Raw genomic sequence first — 24,351 nt, forward strand, 5'->3', positions numbered from 1 at the left:
ATGTTTGCCATTCAGATAATTTTGCATTCTAGGTTTGGAACAGGAAAATTTGAACTTCTCATCCTTTACCTAATTTTAGCATCTTTTTGGAGTGGGAATTCACAAGTGACTTTGCTTCAGTATTATTCAATGTGACACTACCCAATACAATAGTCAATGCTAAAGTTCAAGAATCCTATCCATTCGTCCATCCACCTACCCATCCACTCACCCATCCATCTACCCATCCAAGTCTTTCCACAAATAGCTACTGATTTCCTATTATGTGCCAGGTAGCCTTCTAGATATTAGTGATGTTATGATGATCAAGACTCTCTAAGAGCCTTGTCATGAAGAAGTTTATGTTCTAGTGGTGGAAAGAGACAGTAAAAAAAATAATTACATAGAGAAGATATTTGATTGTGATGTACTGTTAATGAAACAAATTGTGTGATATCATACAGACTAAATAGGTGGGGTGGGTGGGAAGTTATGTCATTTGACATGTTGTCATGGAAGGCCCTGAAGAGGTCATTCTAGCTGAGACAAAAAAAAAAAAATGATCATGGAAAAGGAAGGGGAAAGAACTCCAGGTGGAGGGAACAACAATGGAGTTTGTGCACCAAGGAAACTGGAAGGAGGTTGGGCAGGTTGAGAGGGAGAGAAGGCTGATGAAAGACTGAAGGGACGCAATAGCCTGAGCATGCACAGGAGCACAGGACCATAGACCAGGAATCCCAAATTTATGTTAAATGCGATGGAAGCCATAATATGCATTAAGCAGATGACAACAATTTGGCTTGTGGAGGACACCCTGTAGTAATTATAATATACCTGGCTAATACCTGCAGAGTGCCTACTAAGTACCTGGCATGTTCGAAACACTTAATACAAGTCTTAATTAACAGTCTAATATCCCTTGGAGACAGGCACTAGTATCATCCTGCTTTGCAGAGGGCATATAAAACTAGTACTAGCATTTATGCCACCAGCCTGAAGTTGTAGTCAGTAAGTGGTAGAACCATGATAAGAATCCAAACAGGCTAAGTCCAAAGCCTCCTTCTTAACCACTATGCTGTGGTTTAGGAATGAATGAGCTGAAGCAAATAAATGTGTGGAGGCCCTGGCCCTGGTGGAAATCAGAGATGACAGTGGTTTGACTAGGTGGTAGCAGGGAAAATTTTGAAGAGAGTAGATGGATTTGGAATATTTTGGGAAAAATAATCCAAAGTATTTAACTCATGATAATGAAAAATAGGGAGAGATCAAAGATGTCTTCAAAGTTTTTCGCATAAGCAACAGGTACATGGTGGTCATATCTGAGTGAGAGAAAAATGGGTTTATGAGTGTGTAGGGGCTGAAACCAAGAATTCTGTTTCTGAAGGGCACCTGAGTATCTCAGTCAGTTAAGTGTCCGATTCTTGATTTCGGCTCAGGTCATGATCTCAGGGTTATAAGATCAAGCCCTATATCAGGCTCTGTGCTGAGGGTGGAGTCTCCTTGAGATTTTCTCTCTCTCTCTCTGTCCTTTCCCTACCTCATGCTCTCTTTCTTTAAAAAAAAAAAAATATATATATATATCTGTTTTTGATATGTTAAATTTGAAGCACAAATTAACCATGACCTTGAAGATATCAAGTAGGCAGCTGTATATGAGAGACTGAAGCTAAGCGGACAGGCTGGGAACATCACCAACCTACAGGTGAGAAATTTAAAGATGGATACCCTTGGGGAGGGCAGGAGGAGAAGAGGGCATTGTGACACTATGAGGACAGGGAGACAGGGGAGCCAGCAATGATGCCCAAGGAGTGACTAGAGAGGCAGGAGGAACTTCAGAGGATTGGGACCACAGAAGCTAAGGAGGAAAATCCTCCCTAAGGGAAAGGTTTGTTCAATTGTGTTGAGTGCTTCTGAGAAGTCAAGGAAAATGAGGGCAGAAGAGAGAAAGATCTGCCAGCATGGTCACCCACACACTTGACAAGGGCAAATCATGGAGTTCTGCTGTGAAGAGAAGCAGAGAATTATGATGGCAGGCACAAGGAGATGAGGAGTCAAAGCAGCTTATTTGCTTTTAAGGATGTGTATACTCAAGCAAGTGCATGTGTGAGCTGATGAAAATGAGCTGGGGAAGGAATGCAAATGAAGCACTTCCACCAAGACTTGTCACCTACATCTATAAAAATGGAGAGTGGAGTAATTATTTAATGAATGTCTCTCTGGTTTCTTGGAGACAAAATAATTGTCTCACATGTAAACATTCCCAGGATTTCTGAGCTATTTTGGAGCTTCGAGTGCTCTCATACGTCATTCTGGTGCAGCCCTAGGCAGGAGAGGAAGACGAAGCAAAAGGAGGCAAGTCTCCATTTCTTCATAGGACTCGAGCTGTACTGGAAACAAAGGCCTGACTCTACTTGGTTTTTTCCAAGCAGCAAGTTGTTTGATTTGTGTGAGCAGCCAGAGGAGAAGAAATTTGGAGAGGAAAACATCTTGGTCCAACTACATAGTTAATGTAGTGTGAGGAATGAATCTATGGAGTTCTGGTGAGGGAGTAGCTGGTGTGGAAACTGAGGAACCAGGGTGGCTATGTCACTGCCCTAAGACAGGTGCATCTGACGAGGGGTGTGGGGAAGGAATCTGCCCCTCAGGCTTCCATTTCTTTTGCCAGGTCCTTTGTAGGGTTATCTTTCCAAAATAGGCATATTACTAATACATCTGACCTTCCCTCTCCTTAGCAATAAAAGTTTATTTGCAGTTTCTAGGCTATGCCTTCTTAAAGACTCGGTTATTTATTTTTTTAAGGTTCCTTGGTGGGAGAAGTTGGAGAGAGGGAGATGGAAGGAGAACTGGAAGGATCAGAAGGAAAGAGAAGAGAGAGCCAGACACACAGACCAAGAAGTTATCTTATAATCTCTTGAAAACTTTATAACAAGGATACTCCAAGCCACTCTATGAACACCTGAATTATAGTTAGCTGTCTTGTAGCAATGTAAAGATTTTTCCCTTCTATTTTTCTCACATTGAAAATCTGAACATAGTGATAGTCAAGAAGGAGTAAGGGATACAAATGGAAGAAAGTTATGGAAAAAACAATACTCTTAGAGTTCCTGCAATTGCTACATTTGAGTTTTTTCTATTTGAAAAAAAAATGTTTTAGATGATATATGTGTATCACGGTATTTACTTTGGAACAGAGAAAGAAGAGAATTATGCTCATATAACAGTCTACTTCCAGTGATATTCATAAAATACATTCCAAATTTTGAAGGTTAGCCCCACGGACAAAATGCCCATCTACAGAAGAATGACTGAATAAATGATAGCCCTCTCTAGAGTGGGATATGTGGTGTCATGACAATGAATGAGGGGACTTCTCTGTGCTGACAAGCAATGACAGGTACAGGTGCTGCCTGGATACACATTCCTGGACGGCAAGAGTTCTGTCAGTAACTCTGTCCATCACTCTAGATCAGCTTCTGGGATACTGCCTTGCCCACAACAGATGTTCAATAAATATTCACTTAACAAATAAATAGAAAGGATCACCAATCAATACAGCATGATCTCACTTTGGCAAAAAGCAAAACAAAATAAAACCTATAAATGTGATTACATCCACTCAATGTGTTTGCATATTTTTACTTCTGAGTTTAAAAAATACAATAATTAGCATTAGGGTCCATGGACTCAAGAATTCTGAGGGTTAGATTAGTGTCTGTGGGGAAGGCTAACTGTAAGGGCACCCACACAAAAGACAGGATAAAGACTGAGCCAGCCAGGAAAAAGGAAGGCCCAGGAAAATTCACACTGAGCAGGAAAAAGCCTATAGGATGAGTTTCTGAAGGGAGAGGGGGTGAGTGTTGGATGAGGCTATATGCAGAGCACTGGTATGCACTGGGAAGCTTGGTTCGGGCTCCCTAAAAAGAGGGAGAGCAGTCATTCAGACCTACAAATATAGAGAACATTGTGGCCAGAGGGGAGACAAGGGGAAAGAGAAGGGAAAAATAGGTGAAGGGGAGTGGGAACCAGAGGTTGCCAGTTATGAAATGAATAAGTCACAGGAATAAAAGATACAGCACAGGGAACAGAGTCAATAGGATGATGCATAGGGACACCTGTGAGCATAGCATAAGGTACAAAGTTGTTGAGGTAACTCAACAGATTTAAAAACCAGCTTGGTCATGTGGTATGACAGAGGAAACCCTAATGTGGAATGTATCCTTCTGCTACCTACTCTGACCTGTAAATATACTTACCTATATTCACATCCAGCCTTTCTTTTCTTCCTAACATGTCTTCTCGGGTTCACCCCCAGTCTTATTACAAAGTTAATACTTTTCTGTTCTCTCTCAATCCATCTCTGTGTCTCTCTCGCGCTCGCATTAATAATTATTAATACATACATATTATATATATATATATCTCCCTGTGTGTTTTTGTCTATTTCCCCTCAGCCTAGAAAACTTATCAAAATGCCTGTTATTTGATAAACACTGTCTTTACTACAAATGCAACACTTCTTTTTATTCTATTTACTCTTTCCTATGCCAGTTAAACTTGTTTTAAAAAGTTGTCTACACTCTATTTGTCACCTTCATTCATATCTTGGCCTGATGCAGTTTGGATCCATCTCCATGATCTTCTGGAATTATTTCTGTCTAAGAACACTGATAACCTAGTGCATTTATCCTTGAACACTTTTTAGTGCACCCCTTCCTTAATTTCACTGTGACATCAGAAACTGCTGACTAGTTTCTTCTCAAAACTCTTCCATTAGAATTAGAGACACTGTCAGCCCTGGCTCTCCTCCTTCCTCTCTGAACTCTTCCTTGGTTGCCTTAATTTCCTTTTTTTTTTTTTTGTCTACTCTTGCTTTACCTCAGAGATCTGGCCTTAGGCCTCTCATCTTTCTCCATGCCCTGCCCTCAGGTAATACTATCAACTCCATGGACTTCAGCTACCAACATCTCTGACTTCTCTTTGGAGCTCCAGATCTTTCCCTTTATCTCAAATGCAACAATGGTTCATCTGAATTTGTTAACCTGACTCATTGTCCTCCCCAGTCCTGCTGCTCCATTTGTGTTCATCCAGAGGAAAATGAGATATAACACTTTCCTGCCCCTTCCACTTGCAATTGGCAACTACGACCCACATGTTTTAGCCCCCAAATCCTCTTATATATCATGTTATCAGTCTTTAACTAGACTGCCACAATGGCCTTCAAACCAGGCAGGCTCCTTACCATCATTCCTGCTTCCTTCCATCTACTGACCAACACATAATCAGAAAGATTTTTCTAAATCATAAATCTAGTCATAATTCTTTCCTGCTGAAAACCCTTCCATGACTGCAATATCTTTAGGAATTATAAAACGGCAGCCCATGAGCCACATTCAGCTGTTTATGCGTGGGACTGAGCTAGCAGTTAGTCAAATACCTGAATTTTTAGAATTTTGAATATCGTTAGAAGAGGCACATGCTGTCCAGTTCTAGAGTCCCCTTTATTGTCATCTGTTCAGGTGGCCCCACTCTCTATACTACTATTCTAGTTTCTGTATAGATCCTTGATCTCATGAATCAGGTTAGCACAGCATATAAAACCTTTCCTGATCTGACCTGGCCCACCTTTCAATCTCATTTTGTGCTTTTAACTCAGGTCTGTGATGCCAAGGCTCTTGGTGTCAGTTTATCCACTGCACTGCACTAATTAACGTTACTTCTTTGAGTCCTTGGGTTTATGAAATGTGAGACCAATGTGGATAATAAATGGAGCAAGAAACTCAAATTATAAGGAGGAAGTGTGTGTAGAGTGGGTGTAGGCAAAGGGGACAGGGAAACAAAACAAGTGAGTAAAGGTAGTTGTGTGAGAATTCTATCTAAAGATGTGTTATCCCACTTATTTTCTGGCACCAGGGTTAAGGCAGTAATTGATTTTTCATTCTCTGTGTTTTATTCATTATCGTTGCTTCAGCACAATTCTGATCCTCAGTAGGCATTTAATAAATGCTTACTGGATACTACATTTTTTTGTGGAATCTTGCAAAAAATGGTGAATATCCTGTTACTCCTAGGTTAGTTTCTCTTTTTCTCTTTCAATGAATCCACTGGGTATTCACCAACAGTGTACCCAGTATACCTACTTTCAGTATATCCCGAATCATCCTAATACCAAAGAAAGTAAATGCAAAAGAGTTAGAAGTATGCTAGAGATGGTAAATCTAGAGAGGACTATTTGGGAAAATAAAGGAAGAAAATGCTTTCTCCTCCCCCGTACCTGTCTACTATTTGGACACAAGTTACACCAATAATGTAGATATAAGGAATATTAATGCTAAGACTAATGACACGGGAATTGTAAAAACAGAGTGAGAAGCTATCATTTCCAGGGAATGCAGAGGCATTTTTCTTGCCGCATGCCATGAGTTTAGTGTGTCTGGCCATCAGTTCTGTCATCTTTGATCTTTCTTCATTTTGTGAAGCCACTGGGGTAGGCTCCTCACATCTCTCATCCAAAATTCCCAAACCCACACAGACCACAAAGGACTGAACCTCAGACTTCATGAGGTATAAGAGTCATCTGGAAAGCCAAAAAATAAAAAATAAAAAAAAACCAACAACCACACAACAGATTCCTGGGTCCTCCCATTCTGTGATAATATGTTAGGGTGGGGCCAAAGCCCCAAGTATTAAACAAGTTTTCCTGAGGATTCAAAAGTAGACAAAACCATTCTCTGAAATTGAGAAACAATTCATTGTTTCTCATTGTTCTAAAACATTGTTTTAGAAGAATGTTAGTATTTTAGTACATAAAAGATTTTCATGTTAAGAACCATAATTTGCTCTTAGGCACGGTGCAATTTCATCATGATTACCATTCATTGTCCCCACTGCTATGTATTTCTTTTATTAGATGGCAAAAAAAAATTTTGCTCTTGCCCTCCTAACTGCAGTCACTATATCCTCAAAGAAATACTGCCCAGGTACCCTTCATTTGTAACCTATATCTTTATTTATTTTTTATTTTTTTGTAACCTATATCTTTAGATACTTATTTCTGCAGCTGAGGCAGCTAAGCACTTGAAATCTCTATTATGCAATAGTGCCTGGGTCCCCTAATCATTAAAATGATACTAAAGTCTTAGGGTCTTTGTTTTTTTTTCGTCACAGCAGGTTGGCAGTCATTCAATTTTAATGTAATTCAGTATTATAGCTCACTTCAGTTGAAGCAGTTCACCTCCATCCTGATTATTGGGTTCAAAGGTTTACTCTATCCAGATGCCAAGTTTCCTCAACTGGACAAAAGCAAAGCAGAAATATTTCTGTTTGACAACGCCTGGCAAATTTCTGGAGGTACTGTCATGTCATAGCAGGGCACTCATCAGGTTGTAATTTGCCTTAATTGTCCTTCCCACAAACAGCAGCAATGATTACCTCTAGGTCACTGGCGCTCAAAGAAGGATTTCTTCCCAGCCACTGTAAAATCCAAAATACTCTCCACAAACACCTTACTCAGGACTCAACTGCAAAGAATCTTGGATTCTGACCATTTAGTGTACAGACCCGGCACATGTTTTTAACAGGTGAAATCACAAACTTGCCTACGTATCTATGTGTGTATATTCACAACATGGAAATAACTTCAAGAAATCAATGGTCTCCCATAAAACAACCAGGGTTCTCTACACATAATTTGTTCTACCTGCCATGCTTACAAGGCACCCCCAGGAGAACTAGAATAAAACCCAGAGATTCATCTGCCTTCCAGCTGCAAGGGGTAATTATTACCACAACTAAGCAAGGAGGAATGCACAGCATGCTGCTAACCACATCAGGTGACTGATGGAGGTGACTGGCTGACTTACCCGTGTCAGGGGCTTTTCCAAGAGTGGCTGGAGCCACAGTAGGGTGACAAACAGAATTCACTACCAATGAAGAAAGGGGAGGAAAATTGTCAGAGGCCTAGATTCAATGGGTCACACCCGAGACACAAATCACAAAGGTGAGTTTTATCAATTCACGGGCACGTTACAATGAAACAAGTTGCAGTGGGGTGGGGGGACAGAAAATGGGGTGATGTCATGCCAAACCACTGGATTAAAAAAACTATTTAAAAATAAAAGAGGGGGGACGCCTGGGTGGCTCAGTCATTTAAGTGTTCAACTCTTTGATTTCAGCTCAGGTCCCGATCTCGGAGATGTGGGGTTGAGCCCACATGTATTGGGCTCTGCATGCAGCATGGAGTCTGCTTGAGATTCTCTCTCTCTTTCCCTGTACCCTTCCTCCTTCTCTCTCTCTCAAATACATGAATAAATCTTAAAAAAAAAAAAAAAAAAAAAAGGGGACATGAAAGCAGATATTTTCTTTCTACTGACTATTACCTGTACTTCCTTCTGAATTCTTTTTTTTAAACTTCAGTTAATATTACTACGAATATATATTTTGCTTGCCATGCACACAAAATCGGGCCTGGCCTCCAATATCACATAAACTTAACTGTACCCAATTAAGGTCACAGTGACTAAGACTAAAAACAAACTGTAAAGAACAGACTCATCAGGAGAATGATATGGGAGTGCAAAACGTACGTGCTGATGAAGTGAACAAAATATATGCATATCTTCCAAGAAATTCTGTTAATAAGAAGCTATTAAAAGAAACGCTCTTTGGGGATACACCCCAAATGAATTGCAAAAGGTCACACACAACTCCTCTCTGAAATGAGATAGATACAACATACAAATTAGCATATAGAATATCAAGTCATTAAATGTTCCTTGTCAAGACTCCCTTGGGAAGATAAGGGGAAGGCAGTAGAGTGGGGGAAGGAATAGAGAGAGTAGGCAAAAATGGACAGGTCACTTTGAAAATACATGCTTTCTGGTCTATTAATTTCACAGATCAGTAAAATTAAAAGAAAAACATAAGGTAGATGTGGAAAACACACCAACATACAGTTAGTTGTCATTTATTTTGCTCAAGTTTAACCACCATCCACCATCATGACTTTTGTTATAATAAAATATAATATTATGAAAAACATATATATGTAATATATAAAGGATAGGATATAATATATAAATATGTATAAATAAATGCAACATATTTATATAAATATGTATGTGTATATATGTATTGTATATGTATATATGTATATATATTGTATTGTATATGTGTGTACATATATATATACATATATATATATATATTCCTTATGTAATATATAAAGGATAGGGAAGCCAGACTCTCAAAATAAAGGATAATTCTTTGTATTCGGTAAATTTAATTTCATGTAAACTCACCACATCCTTTTTTAAAAAACCGAATATCTTAGAACATATGATGCTCTTCACAATTAATGCCTTTGACACAAATTTGGGGAAACAGTCCAGTTTGCAGTTCTGAAAATGTAGTTTTCAAATTACAGGAATCCCCCTAACTCTGCATGTCCCCTTTCACATTGGTGAATGTGATGATTTTTAAAGAACACAAGCTAAAACAGAATGATCACCATAAGGTTATGAAGCTGCAGCAGCAACAGACACCTCTAAATTAGTTTAGGTTAATCCTAGCAGAGGATGGCATTTTTCACATTTGCATGTACCTTGGTCTGTAACTTAAATGCCATGATTAAGCAGCCAACACACATTCTGGCCTCAGTGTTAAAGTGGCTGGATTAAAACCAGCTATTTCCCCCTGCTGGTAGACATGTTTTACATTCTCTACCTCAATGCCTGTAGCTTTAATGCTCCCCATAGAACCAAACCCATTTATTTCCCATCCACCAACTGACCTCCTAAAGCATCATTAACACGCCCCTAAAGGGGGCTCCCGTCAATTTTCGTCAGCGCAGCACTCAAAGCTGTTGTGGGGTAGGGGCATATCGGAGGAAAGGAAGGCAGAGAATGAAAGGGATGGACCCAAACCTTAGGGAAGCACCGACACAGAAAGATGAGGCCTAAGAAGAGAGGGAATCCTACCCGGAGGCAGGATGCAAGGCCAAAGATGGAAAGACCGGTTTATAGATGCCCATAATTAGATGCTTCTTTCACTCAATTCTCAGCTACTTAATGGCGGAAGGATCAATACCTGCTTTCGATTTTCATGTACAGCATTATGGCCTTAGTGGGAGATGGGTCTCCTGGGAAGGAGAGATCATCCAGGAACAGGTCTTGGAGAGAGTGAGTCATAACCAAAATTAGTAATTGTATTGGTTTGCCTAATGTATTTTCTAAAACATATGTAGAGTTTTTCTTTTGTTTCAACCATCCTTTTTTTTTTTTTTTTTTTTTTCCCCCAACACTACTCACCCTGAAGTCCATATTAGAGAAGATATCAGGGATAAATGTGTAATGGAGTTATGTAAACAAAGTGTCAGTTTGAAATGATATCCCCTGGGTTCACCCACACTCTGACAAAACAATGCCTGAGCTCCAAAATGGAGTTAAAGCAAGCAGCATTGCCTTCTGCAAACATGTTTCCAGGTTTTAGGTATCTTTGTGTTTTCTCCTTGCAAGAGTATCAAACAACCATCAGTGGGTCTTCATTTTAAGCTAGATTCATATAAACCAAATGGCAAGAAACAAGCTCTAAAATATATTTTGATAGATTTTTTTTTTCCCAGAATCAAGAGAGAGTCTGAGGCTTTACAGAGAAAAAAAAAAAAAAATGGCAGCATAGTATTTCCAATGTACAATTTACACATGGGATAGATTTCATGAAATTACGTTAAGAAATCCAAAGCTGCACTTAAAGGAACCCTGAAAAACATACTGGATACAAAAATAATGGAATATCGGAACCTGCTAAAATGGGGCATTAATCACGGCATCTTGATTCACATGTCCCTTCTCATACCTGTGCTAACCTCCTAATTACATTTTCCCTAAATAAGCTCTAAAGAATATCCACTATGAGACATTCTTCATTACTCACAAGACAGTCACTCTTTTAAATTTCATCCAATTTTCTGATACTTTCCAAAGAATGCAAGTTGTTCAAAGTCATGTCCTTTCATGGGTCATAACAGGTTCTGTTAAGTGATCATCAGGAGCTCTGAAGAGATTTGTGCCTTTACCAAATGTGTTCACAACTGTAAGGAAACTTCCTAAATCATGTGCTCAAACTGACATCCCTAGTTCATCTTTTTAAGAACCATCATTTACTAAGCATTTCTATCAGCCAGGCACTGTACTAGGGAGTACTTTCAGGTCATTCAACCTTACAGCAGCTCTATAAGGTAGGTGATGATTCCATTTTACAGATGTAATAACTGAGGCTTACGGAGGTTAAGCAACCTACCCAAGGTTATTCAGCTTCTAAAATGCTGCAAAGGTCAAGGATTCTGTCTCAGGTCTGGCAGATTACAAAGCTCATGTTTTTTCCCTCTAAACTACAAGGTCAGGCCGGCCCTGGGACATAAACCTCCTTGACCCTGACCTCATCTATTAGGAGTTGTTTCATCTTTGGGGATTCTATAATCAGATGTGCGCAGGCTTAGAAAGGTTGCTTGTATAAAAACGCAAGCTAATACATTTCCCAGATTTATTGAAGGAATAGTTTTTTAGAGTCATAGGAACAAAACTTAGAGGTCATGTAGTAAATTATAAACTAGAAGAACATCTAAAACAGGTGCAAATTTCCATTAGGGTTGAACCAAATGAACCTGCTGTATGTGAAGGTCAAAAGTGGTCAAAAAAGGTGCAACCTAGGACAATTCATCCTGATAACAGAAGTGTAGATGTAGGCTCTAAGGGGCACACTCCAGCCCATTCACAATGCACCAGCAGAGCACACACTTCTTGATTGTGTGTGGCTTCCATGGGTACTATACCTGAGCAGAAGCTATTGCTGCTAATGGTCCTCGCTGAGCGCCCAGAGCTGCTGGCGTTGAACTCTCTGCTCTCTTCCTCAGAGAAGGGAGACTCAGAGGCTGGGGACACTTTGTGCTGTTGCTGGGGCAGATGGGGCCGAAGAATCAAACGGGGAATTCGGCTTCGGGAAATCTCCTTCTCATGATGCTGCACTCTCTGCTCCTTCTCAAAATTGGACATTAAAAAGAAAACAATAGGAAACTTGTTTCCCCCTCTTAACTCTTGTTTGTTTCTTCTGGGCTGTCTATGAAATCACATTTCTGAATATTGAATCTTCATAGAGCAGTCCTTATCTCAGCTGCTTAAATGAGCACCAAAACTCTGCCACTGAGCTGATCTTTCCAATCTACTGAAGAGCATACTTGAGAATAGGTGTGTGTGCATGATGCGCGTGCATGCATATACACACACACACACACACACACACACACACTCTTCCACCCATTAGCAGAAAAGCCATTCCATTCACCCATGCGATTCCTAACTCACCTTCCCACTCTGGGTTTTTCTATCACATTCAAGCTTCTACTTCTCTCAAAGGTTCTTTATTACTCACAGTACACTCCAGCTTGTTACTTGATTTCCTCTAGACTTCCATTTTGCTTTCCCTGAATTAGCTGTGACAATTTGATTTCTGCTTTCCAGTCTGCTCACAGAGCAGTCCCTATATACCTGGAACAATTCTTTCCCGATAGATCATGCAGACTTATCTTTCAAATCCCTCCTCTTCCGGCCAGGATCTTAATTATTCATTAATATCCTGGTACACAAGGCTTTTTGCCAACAGAAAAGCAAACAAAAATCCAATACCCTGTAAGATGGCTCCACCTTTAACATCATGTTTAGCTTTTGTTTTCCTTACAGGACACCCAGGAGAAGAGTGTTTTCTCTCTCTCTCGCCTTAAAAAACACAGAATTAAACACAGAGGGCGATGGCTTGGTTTTAAAAATGCATAAAAAGTATTATCTTGGCAAGGTTTTCCAATTTTTAAAGTGCTTTCCCAACCGTTATCGCATTTGATCTTTACAACCCCAACTTAAATCCCCATTTACAGATGAGGAAACTGAGTCTAAAAGCTTACGCAAGGAGGCATATCGTCTAGATGTAGAATGAGCCTTAAGCCCAGTGTTTTTCGGGGTCACCACCTCCCTGCCTTATTAAAATGGATTCCTAGGAGGAGCTCTTCGCAAAAAACTCACCGCTCCCTCCAACCTCTGCAATCCAAAAAGGCCTTTGGATTGGGTAACCAACAGTATTTGGAAACATGACCTCCCGCCCATTTCCCCGCGGCTTACCAGGCAGGGTCGCTGCCAAAGTCAACACCTCGGGGAGGTCTGCACCGCGCAGGGACCGAGGGGAAAGCCTCGGCCGCGGGGAACTCCTGAGGTCGCTCAGGCACCACCGCATCCAGGGCGAAAGCCGCACCCAGCCTCCGGGTTTGCGCTGCGCGTCAGTCACCCAGCAGGTATCCCACGTCACCCACTCTCGGCACACTGCGGACCCTGAACCGATGCTGGGCTGCGGACACGCTGGGGACCCTGCTGCTGTCACCAGATCCTTCCTAGTCTCATCACACTCCAGACATCATTTGGGAGCTGGACCCCAAATCCCCAATTTCAGGAGACGGGATTAACCCTCCAAAGTCGATCTTTTAATCGTCACGTCCACACGTCAACCCCTCCAATCTTTTCCTGCTGTGCCATCTCCCGGTCGCAGCACCTGGGCGGATGCCCCTCTGCCCTCCCAGCGTCCCCGCCCCCGCCCGGTGCCCCCCCCCCCCCCCGGCTCACCTGGCTCGCCCACTGCCCCGCGGCCCCACCTTCCCTCTGCGTCTCCCGCGCCCGCGGAGGCTGCCGCCCGTCCCCGCGACGTGCCCTCCTTACCTTGGTCTCCCGAAGGGGTCCCATCGCTCTGCCGCCCGCCGGGTCCCCGCGCCGCCGCGGCCGCCGTCCAGGAGGAGGCACCTGCGGGCACGGGGCGAGGACGCTGCGCTGAGCCGGCGCCGGCTGCGGGCTGCGGGTCCCACACGCCGCGGCCGCGGTGCGCGGGGCTCCGAGGGCGCGCCCCGCCGCCCCGCCCCGCCCCGCCCCGGCCGGACACGTGGTGCCGCCGCCGCCGCCGCCTCCCCGCCTCCTCCCTCACCTGCCCGACCCCGGGGGCCGGTCCCGGCCGCCCCCGCCGCCCCCCTCGGCGCGCCCGACCCCCAGCGGGCAGGCCGCGGCCCCGCACCTGCGGCCGGGAGGCGCCCGACCCCCCCCCCCTTTGGCACCTGGGGTCCGGCTGCAAGGGGTGCCCGTCCGGGAGGAGAGCGGAGAAAGCTGCGACATCACCGAGGGCCAAAATGGAGAAAGTTTCTCCCTCGCGGCCCCTCCCTGCCACCTCGGCTCTAGGTCAACACGCGGCTGCCCACAACCACCTCGGCCGGGAGCGGCGGGGCGGGGCGGGGCGGGGCCCCCTGCGCCCGGCCCCAGCCACGCCGGTGCCGCAGGACTGACACAGCGTCTGTTCAGGGATCTCGGGGGGCGGGGTGGGGGGCAGAAGGGCCGGGAACGAGCCGCAGGCCGCCTCCGAGGGCTCGGGGAAGCCGCGCTGCTTTAAGCGCCAGCAGGGCCGCCTCCTCCCCGTCTCCGCCCCGCGGCGCCTGGAAGGAGCCCCCGGCCCGGGGCCAGGGGAGGACGCCCCACCTGAACTCGGTCGGAAACCGGCTGCGCCGCAGCACCCAGCTCCCTCCCAGCTGAGCGTCACCGCAAAGTTCGGAAACTGAGGGATAATGGTATCTACCTTAAGGGAAGCTGTGAGGATTACATGGGGAAAACAGAACAGCTGTACCCACTTTATTGAACAGAATTTTACAAAGGGCCATTAAGTCACCCCTTCAATATTTCCAGGTCACCCCTTCAATATTTCCTGAGGCCTCTTACTTGACAGGCAGAAAACGCATTTGTGAGGCATTCAAATTTGTTCAAAAAAGCTCAAAACCCTGTCCAACGGAGGACTTAAAATAGAAATCAACAGCTAGCTCATGGGCCTTCTTATGAACACTCGCTATAATCTTATCTAGTGATGGAACTCAACAAAAATGATGACTTAGATGCCCTTCATTCAGAATTGGAGGATATTTTTAGCAGCAAGGTGGACAGGAAGCAGTCTGATCCTTATACCCAGTGTTATACAGGGGAGGACTATAATCCTTGAAAATTGTGTTTGAACCACCACCATCCCCATTTGTCTGTCCTCCAAATAGCATTTTTCTGAGGTCCTCAAATCTCAAATCTAGGAATAAGCAGTGTGAGTTGAGAGAGAGCCTGAAATCAGAGGATTAGCAAAATCAATTTGTCTTTTTCCTAAATCCCTAAAGAAATTTTATCCCATACATCTTCCTGCCTTTTCAATCTACTTAGATTTCTTAAGCAGTGAGCTTGGTAATCTTAGAATCCTTTATCTGGAGGGAGGGGGTGATTTCTAATTCATACTTTCTATACCCACACTGTCCTAGATAAGGATTTCAGGAAACTGATGGTCCAGGATGATTCCTACAATGTTATTTCCAAAATTATGAGCTCAAGGACATACATACTATGACATAGGGATGTACTGTTAAGACCAAAAGGTGCTTCTAAGTTCCCTACGGAGAACTGAGAATTGAGTCTGGGGGCCTAAGGGTAGAAAAGCCCACACTGAGTTGCCCCAGTCAGAACCTCAGAGTCATTCTTGACTTTTTCATCTCCCTCACATGGCCCCCACATGGCAGAAACCACCAAGTCATCTCCATGCTACTCCAGTACTAATATCTTGAATCTGCTTACTTCTGCTCACTGTTCAACTCTACTATTTTCATTTAGAATCTAAACCACAAACATCCCAGATTATTGTAGCAGTGGTTGGTCTAACTGGAGTTGTCTTGCTTCCAATTTTGCCTTTTATTCCTTTCTTGCCAGTTCTTAAATTTTTCCACGAGGCCTTTCAGAACGACCAAATCAAGCTATGTTTCTTCATTAAAACGCATTAATGACTTCTCAGTTGTCCTCCAAATAATATTTAAACTCCTGGATGTGGCAGAGAGGCCTTTTATGATCTGGTCTTGTTTACCTCTCTGATCTCATGTGTTGCCACTCCTCGTCCACCCACCCTCTCTCCTTTACCTACCTCCACCCCTTGGCTACTCTGCCTTTACATTCACATGGATAACACTAACACTCAGAGTGTAGAACTTTCAGTTCTCTGGAAGTATCATGCTTTCTCTTTCCTCTAGACTGTTCACATGCTGGTCTCTTTTGTCTAGAGCATTTCTTGCATCTCACTCTCCTTAACCCTCTTCGACTCCTAAAGATACATTAAGTTTCATTTTAGAGACAGCGTCTTCCAGGAAACCTCCCCTGATCCTCCAAGGTCAGTCCTTACATATATGCAGGATACTTGTTTTTTAAGTACCCTGGGAGAGCTGTTAATAATCTTGTTTCCGAATTCCCCACTTATTTGCCTGTCTTCACCAGGAGTCATAGGCAGTGCCTAGTACAGGTCCCGTCATGCAATAGGTGCTCAATATACAACAGTCTGATGAACGAATGAACGAATGAGTGAATTTTATAACCCCATAAGGAGCCCATCGATACAGAATAAAGAAAACAGGCACAATTCTGTTTTGCAAATGACTCATAAAGCCACTTCCAATATGTCTTTGTATTTGATGATGGGGTGTGTGCCTTAAAAATCCAACATGTGTTCAGTGAAAGCTTTTACTGCAGAAGTGCAGGCAGTGAGAGGCTGTGCGGTAGCCCTGCTGTCACCATAGCAACCCTGCCGAAGGAAAGGCTGGTGATTTAGTGTTCTAACGTCTCTTTGCTCTGTACTTTTGGAACACAAGCCTGTTTTTCTGCTGTTCTAAAAGGCAAGTTTTAAAAATGATAATATCTATGCTCCCTTTAATTTCATTCAAGTGTTTCTCATGTCATTAAGAATAATGTCTTATAGGATTTGGATTATACCATCAAAAAGATATAATCTAATCGAGTATATTATATTCATCTTTCATCTGCTTTAAAATATTCTCATGCATCATTTTCCATTGCTACTTACTTATTTTGTTGTTTTGTAATTTTGTGGTTTTTCCTTTAGAAATGAATGTAATGCTGCTTTTTAGAGACTATCAACTGCTTTAGAAAGCTAAAACCCTTCAAAATTATAAATAATATCCCTGTCCGGGCCTCGGAAGGAAAGGGAGGCAGGGTGTTATAGATTGGGGGAAAAGGAGTACGTACAGGTAATTATGCCCCCAAATTTGGGATTTATTATCTAATTCTTTTTTAATGCAAAATTTATAATTAAATGAATGATATCTTTCATCTGCACAAAACTTTATATTTTCAGAGCTCTTTCACATATGTAATCTCATTTGAGCCTCACAAAAATCCTGTGAGGCACATGTGGCCAATCCCTGAAATAGATGTGATGAAGGACAGGTTTTTATCGATAGGAAACCGCCACCACCCCCTCCCCAGACTGCAAACTTAACAGAAAAGACAATACATAGACATGCACTGCAAAGAGAAAACGAATGCACCATAAAACCAGACCCATCACAGTCCCCCACATCTGCTCTCCCTCATAGCTCACCTGCGTGTGCTGAGGGCTTCTCCAGACTCAGTCAAGGCTGACAAAGCACCATCTCCTAATCCTATCAGCTGTGCGAGCTAGCGCTGCCTTCTGTCTCAGTGACCCGATGTTGGGTGATCTGCACAGCAACAAGGAGCAGCTGACGTGCTTTACCACACGTCATGAGGAGAAGAAACTGAATTCTGGGGCATCCTGGGATTTTTTTTTTTTTTTTTTTTTTTGTGGTGGAGTGGAGACCCATATTTTTCTTACCAGAAAGAGAGCTGTCCATTTTCCCTTAGAAGCATGTATGAGTGATCAGCCTTCCTCTGATTCTATGTGTATTATTATTATTACTATATGGTTAAGGGATTTTGATGTTGTAAAACTGTAATGAGTAGAATTCTGTGAGATGGCTCACCGAGGAGGGGGCTTAGAGAGTACCTGGGACAGAGAGGGGAGTGGGTAACCTGAAGCAAGGCCAGCTAGAACATCCAGTGGATTCAGAGGGTGTCCGTTATCTCTGCTCTGCAAATGAGTCTTCAGTCAAAGGCACTTCTCAGATGAAGAACGGGAATTAAGGGAAAGTCCAGGGAAAAAGCCGGAGGCTGAGGGTCAGGAGTTGGGGGGGTGCTTTGAAGGATGGTATGGATACAGTCTTCCACTTGCCAGATGGGGGAGCAAACGTGAGGTAATCCTCCCCAAATGCCATCTGCTGTTTGTGGCCTTTTGCCCATTTTTGAGAAGAGGAGGAGATACTAGCTGAAGACACAGGGATGGTGATTGTGTTGAACCAACTGGGGACACGTGGTTAAACAAGTACATATATACTTATTAGGACAGCAGATTAGAATGACTGAAACTAAGATGCTCTGGAAAGTGTGAGTGTCAAGGTTGCCATCTGGATAGGAGAAACTGAGTCTTGACATTTACCTAATGAAAAGTTTTAAATGACTAGATGAGACAGCACAATGTGTGGGTCTTATGGACTTGCAGAAAGGGCAAAGAAAGTTATCTGTAAGGTAGGCATGGGAAGGCCTAAATCCAGAGGCTGAATTCTGGGCTGAGAGAAAATCACCTTCCATACTCAGGAGACTAAGAGACCAAGAAACACGAGAAGCACAGGGTGGCTGAACATTATCTGAACCCAGTTGGGATAGCTACCTTAAAGAGAAGATGAAGCTGAGACTCTTTTCACACACCCAGAGGCAGAGCAGCTACCCCAGGTTAGAGGCTCTGAAGGATTCATTCAGCATCCAAACCAGTCTAGGTTTAAAAATTTATAATCTGTGTTCCTAGAAAGATCTGTGGCTAGATTTGAGTTACATTAAGATAAAAGAACCTATTCTCCATTATATTGCTTATTTCCATGATTTTGTACTTTTTTTTTTCTTTTTTTAGATTTTATTTATTCATGAGAGACAGACACAAAGAGAGAGGCAGAGGGAGAAGCAGGCTCCATGCAGGGAGCCCGACGTGGGACTCGATCCCGGGTCTCCAGGATCACACCCTGGGCTGCAGGCGGCGCTAAACCGCTGCGCCACGGGGGCTGCCCTGTACTTGCTTTCTATTTAAGTTTCTAATAGATGTTCTTCTTCTTATTTTTATTTATTTAGTTTTTTGTAATTTGCCTTTATTTCTACTAAAAAAATGGGAAGAGACAGGATTTTGAGATTGTCTATTCAGAAGGCAGGAGCAGTATTGCAAAATGGAGCAGAGCGCTCCTAGTGGCAGCTACAGGAGTCCAGGGGAAACCTAGAAGCACCAAGCCAGTTGGACTTTGGGAGTGGGGTCGGGGGAGGGGTTGCTTTATTTCCACCTCCTAGGTCATTGCTGTGAACACTTCCCTTCATCATCTGAAATCCTGTGACCTAATGAGTAAATTTAGCCCCTGCTAAATTTCCAATACACGCAGAAAATTCTGTAAGAAAATAAATCCAGAATTTGGGAACCTAGCTGATGTTTTACCTGCCCATGTGTCTTCTTTGGCTATTTCTAGAATACTGTTTCATCAAAGAAGGAAAAAAAGTACTTTTGAAAAATAGATAACTTTAATATTTTCTTTTTAAAGAATACAAAAACCATGTCATCAAAATTTTAGAAAAAAAATATTACTCATCATCTCATTGCCCTAACATCAATTATCCATATTCCTTCCATTAGCATCTTTGTGTATTTGCTTTCAGGGAAATACTTTTTTTTCATAGTATTTGCTACTACGCATCAAAAACAGGACTGTTAAAATGAGAATAAAATTCTCACTTGAGATCTCTTGATGCCATCACTTCTGGCTATTTCTGGATGGCTACGGTAACCTCCCATGCCCACTGTTTTCTCAGAAGTTACCTCTGTTTTCCTCCAATTGGGCATTAATAAAGGATATAAGGCTCTTGGTCCTCCCTACCACTGTTGACAAACAGCTGGGACTGTAGCCAGAAACTCAGGACTCAAGGGTAGCTTCCCAGGTTCTTGGCCCAAGTGGTTACTGGATCAGCCAAATGTTTCAGGAAGAGCTGCCAGTGGTGTATAGTAGAGAATAGCAAATTCAAGGTTTGAGAAATGACCTCAACTCAGAGGCTGGTAGGAAAACATCTGTGTCCCTTTCATTTTTTTTTTTTTTTTTTTTTTTTTTTTTTTTTTTTTTATCTGTGTCCCTTTCAAATAGAAGCCCAGCTAGTGACCTCCCATAATGTGATGCTGATTCATGGGACCACGGGAAAGTGAAACAAGTTTCCTGAAGTTGGCAAAGACATCTGTACTAAAAAAAAAAAAAAAAGGAGTTTAGGGATGCCTGGGTGGCTCAGTGGTTGAGTGTTTGTCTGCCTTCTGCTCAGAGCATGATCCTGGGGTCCTGTAATCAAGTCCTGCATCAAGCTCCCTATGAGGAACCTGCTTCTCCCCCTGTCTGTCTCTGCCTTCTCTCTGTGTCTCTCATGAATAAATAAATAAAATCTTTAAAAAAGTTTAATAAAAATCTTTTAAAAGTTTAATAAAATCTTTAAAAAGTTTAATAAAAAAATATAGATTCTCATATCCCATAGGCCTAGTGAGTCCTTCTGACTGGGTAGCCTTAGACAAGCTGTTAATTCCTCTGGAACTCAGCATATAAGTGCATGTTAATTCAAAGAAGAAGAAAAGGAAGGAAGGAAGGAAGGAAGGGAGGGAGGGAGGAAGGAAGGGAGGGAGGGAGGAAGGAAGGAAGGAAGGAGGGAAGGAAGGAAGGAAGGAAGGAAGGAAGGAAGGAAGGAAGGAAGGAAGGAAGGAAGGAAGGAGGAAGGAGGGAGGGAGGGAGGGAGGGAGGGAGGGAGGGAGGGAGGGAGGGAGGAAGGTCATTTTGTAGCAGTTAAAGTCTTTGGGAAAATTAACTTCTCTGATCTTCATTTTCTCACCTATAAAATGGACTTAATAACAGTAATTACTTCATAATACTGTTGTAAGGATTAGATAAGAATACATGCAAAGCCTATCATTTATGTCAGGCACATGGTAGAGCTTAATAGATACCCTTCTCTTCCTCAGGATCAACCACCATTTCTACCTCCTGTTTGCTTTTTTCATATTCTCCTTATCCTGAACATTTTTTTATTTTAACTTTTATTAAAGGGAAACATTAAGTTTTTCCCCAGGTGACTTACGAGATAGAAAGAAACTGATTTTTTCATGGAAAAAGATGTTGACAGGACTTTTCTTCCCAAAGTAAGATTAAAAAGGTGGAAGGCATGATAAATATCCTGATACCTATTATCCAATCATCCATCCATTAGTGTTTATTCTGTTCCTGTTCTGAGCAGAGCACTGGCTCAGGCACTGTTTCCAGAGTATTTATAGATGAACAGTGTTTCCTGTCCTCAAGGATCTCACAGTCCAGCAGAGACATGAGCATAGCCATCGGCTGTCACACTACTCATTGTGTTAGCATCCTGACAGATGAATGCCCTGAGGGCTTGCCAATGTCCAAATTACTCTGGGGTCTAAGGCTTCCAGGGGTGAGTTTTGAAATGAATTTCAAAGGATGAATAAGTCCTTTTATAATTTTGGCTCCTTTAGAGTTCCTTTCTCTTTTTCTCTTCTGTCCTCTTCTGCCTTCTCTCTTCCCCTTCCCTCCTTTTCCTGGACCTTCTCCCTGCCACCCTCCAACCCTTCTTTTTACTTTGAGAGACCTACTACCCTACATACTGGCCTATGATGGATTTATACAGAGAGAAGCAGCTTTAGATTTCCCACTTGAATCTTTACTGTCTGATTGTAACCTCCTGGAAGAAAGTGATCTGTCTCAGAGTTTTGATTACCTAATATAGCTTCAAGCACATACCTAGTGCTTCAATTAGTATTTTAATTAGCAGTATTACTTAAAATTTCAAGAACGCCATGTTATACTGCCACCTATTGGTTCATTAGTGAATTTTTCTCTTGATAAGTAAAGTGTTTTTTTCGGTTTGCAACAGTCTTTATTAAAAAAACCTTAACAGTACTCTTACTCAAACTTTCATCACTTCCAGAAAATTTTCAGTGTTTAAGGCTACACATAACTGAATACCAATGGCTAGACTAAATATTCAGTAGGTATGTGACAACAAGTATGTGCTTTGTGGTGTGACAGACAAGCAAGTTAAGTCATATTTGTAAGTCATATTCAGACAGCCCCTACTGTCTGTATTTCCAGATCTATTTCTTAAATTATTAGACTCCATATTTTGAGCAGTTTTAGGCTCACGGGAAAATTAAGCAGGAAGTATAGAGTTCCTATACACTCTTTCAAAGATAAATAAAAAATAGATCTTATAATTTTGGAAACAACCTATTCCTTGTTTGTTTGTTTGTTTTTTTAATCTTTGGACACAATCCATTCCTAGTTAAACTCCAGTTCTGAAGAAGTGCAAGTAAGTGCTTGTCAAATGGATCTACATCCCTCACTTGTTCCCTGCCCTTCTCCATAACTTCTACCTGCTTGGTTTGCCTCCACAATCTTCTAACTTCATAGTGGACTCAAGGCTAAGACTTCTGGACCTTTCTTGGATACTCTTAACAGCACTACCTCTTCCTCTGACCTGACGCTGAGCTTGAGGTAAGCCCCACATACCTGCAGATGGATGATACAGCTGGCACTTTCTCTCTGGCTGCAGTGAGACCTCAGTGCTGCCTGGCAATCATTTTCTGCCCCTTCGTCAACATGTTTTCCTATCCTCCAAAGGTCTATGTGAAACCCCCACACTTCAAATCTACTAGCTTAACACCTCCACCCTCACACTATTCCCTTATTTCCTGATTGACAGATAAAATGCAAGCTATTAAGAGAATTCCCTCAATCTCTTGACTCCGAACCTACAAATTCTTCTGCTTCCCCCCATCCTCTCTATTTCTGGTCCTTTAGAATGGAAGTTACCCCTCTTCTGTACTGGGAAAATTCCTTTACTCAGGCTTTGGATCACACCCTTTCCATCTCTCAATGGAAGTTATCCCATCACTTAGTCCTTCTAGGATTCCAGGTTTCTATTTTCTTATGTGTAAAATGGAATAATCACAGTATCTATCTCATAGGGTTACTGTGAACATCACAAGAGTTAATATATGTAAAGAACTTGGAAGACTATCCAGTGTATATTAAGCACTCAATAAGTGTTCACTGTGATGATTAGCTATTTCTTTTTTGTGTGTGTGACTTAAACTTACTTTCCTATCAGAGAGTTCACATCATCAATTTAACAAGCTGAGTCCTTTCCCAACTAAATAAATGACTCTCTTAAGCTCTCATATCTCTCTAGTACTATCCAGTTGCTTCTCCCCATTCATCATCAAACTTCCAAAAAAGAGTCTAGGTTCACATGGCTCACAGTGTCCCTGCCCCTTCACCAACCCCACTGCACTTTTGTATGTGTACCCATCATTCTATCAAGAACTCAGGCCCAGAGTAAAAAATTACCTGCATGTGGTTTAATCTAATGGTTAGTTTTTATCTTAATCTTGCCCTCTCAACAACCTTTAATAGAAACACTCCCACACTTCTGACTATTGCTTTCCTTCTGTAACTCAGCCCTCCTGTTTTTTCCTACTTCTCTGTATCCTTTCTGGCCATTCCTTAAATGGTGTTCCTCAGTTTCTAGCCCTGACCCTCTCATGTTTTCATCCTACCGTCTCTCCCCAGGTAACATCTTTCTAATTGCTTCAATTACTATGTATAGGTGAATCTTCCATAAATTTTACAAATTCACATCATCTCTATTCCATGACTATGCCATAATCCATCCAGATATATTGGTTTTCATATCTCATAGGGTCTACAAACTCAGTATATTCCAAGCTGAATCCATCATAGTTCCTCTAAAAGCTAATCTTCTTTCTGTGTTCTTGAAGTTAATAAATGCTATCATCTTACAGATCTAGGCAGCTGGGTGATGCTCTGAGCTCATCTTTCTACTTCACCTTTACGACTAATTGGAACCTAAGTCATATCTGTTCTACCTCTTAATTATCTTTAAAACATGTTCATTTCTCTGCATCTCTTCCTGCCTGGATTTCTAATCTGGCCTACATACTTGTCTCCTTTAGTACATTATAAACAGTAGCCAGAGTGATCTCATTAAAGTGAGAATTTGACCATCTTCCACCCCATCCTACATTTCCTGGCCTCAGTGGAGGCCTACAATGTTCATCATTGCCCTGAAGATAACTTTCATACACTAACATATGGTTTACAAGATCTCTCATGATATAATCCTTATATTCTACCTTTGACTTTCACAAATGTTGTTTCTTCTACCTAGAACACTTCCCAATCTCTAACCTTCAGCTCCTACCACCAACATCTGGTTCCTACTGCCCTTCAGATAGACTCATTGGAAAATATGTCATGAATTTACTCTGATCTTGAGTGTGAAATAGAAAAGAATGATTCCTGGATTTGCAGATGCTTTC

General features: G+C 42.1%; 1 protein-coding gene across 6 annotated transcripts in view; it reads right to left on the reverse strand.

Moving 5' to 3' along the window:
* SYBU (syntabulin) overlaps window positions 1-24,351 on the reverse strand; it is a 109,465-nt gene that overhangs the window by 56,740 nt on the left and 28,374 nt on the right. Inside the window, exons 1-3 of one of the 6 annotated variants that reach the window (XM_077847005.1) lie at window positions 17,461-17,617; window positions 13,731-13,811; window positions 11,807-12,008 (exon numbers count right to left, since the gene is read on the reverse strand). In XM_077847005.1, coding sequence (XP_077703131.1) covers window positions 11,807-12,008; window positions 13,731-13,754 — 226 coding nt within the window. In that variant the 5' untranslated portion in view covers window positions 13,755-13,811; window positions 17,461-17,617. Of the gene's footprint in view, window positions 1-11,806; window positions 12,012-13,730; window positions 13,812-14,116; window positions 14,273-17,460; window positions 17,618-24,351 lie in introns of those variants that run through there. The other 5 variants (XM_077847003.1, XM_077847006.1, XM_077847004.1 and 2 more) reach the window with 5 other exon arrangements.

This window comes from Canis aureus, chromosome 14 (assembly GCF_053574225.1).
Source record: "Canis aureus isolate CA01 chromosome 14, VMU_Caureus_v.1.0, whole genome shotgun sequence".
NCBI classification, from domain to species: Eukaryota; Metazoa; Chordata; class Mammalia; order Carnivora; family Canidae; genus Canis; species Canis aureus.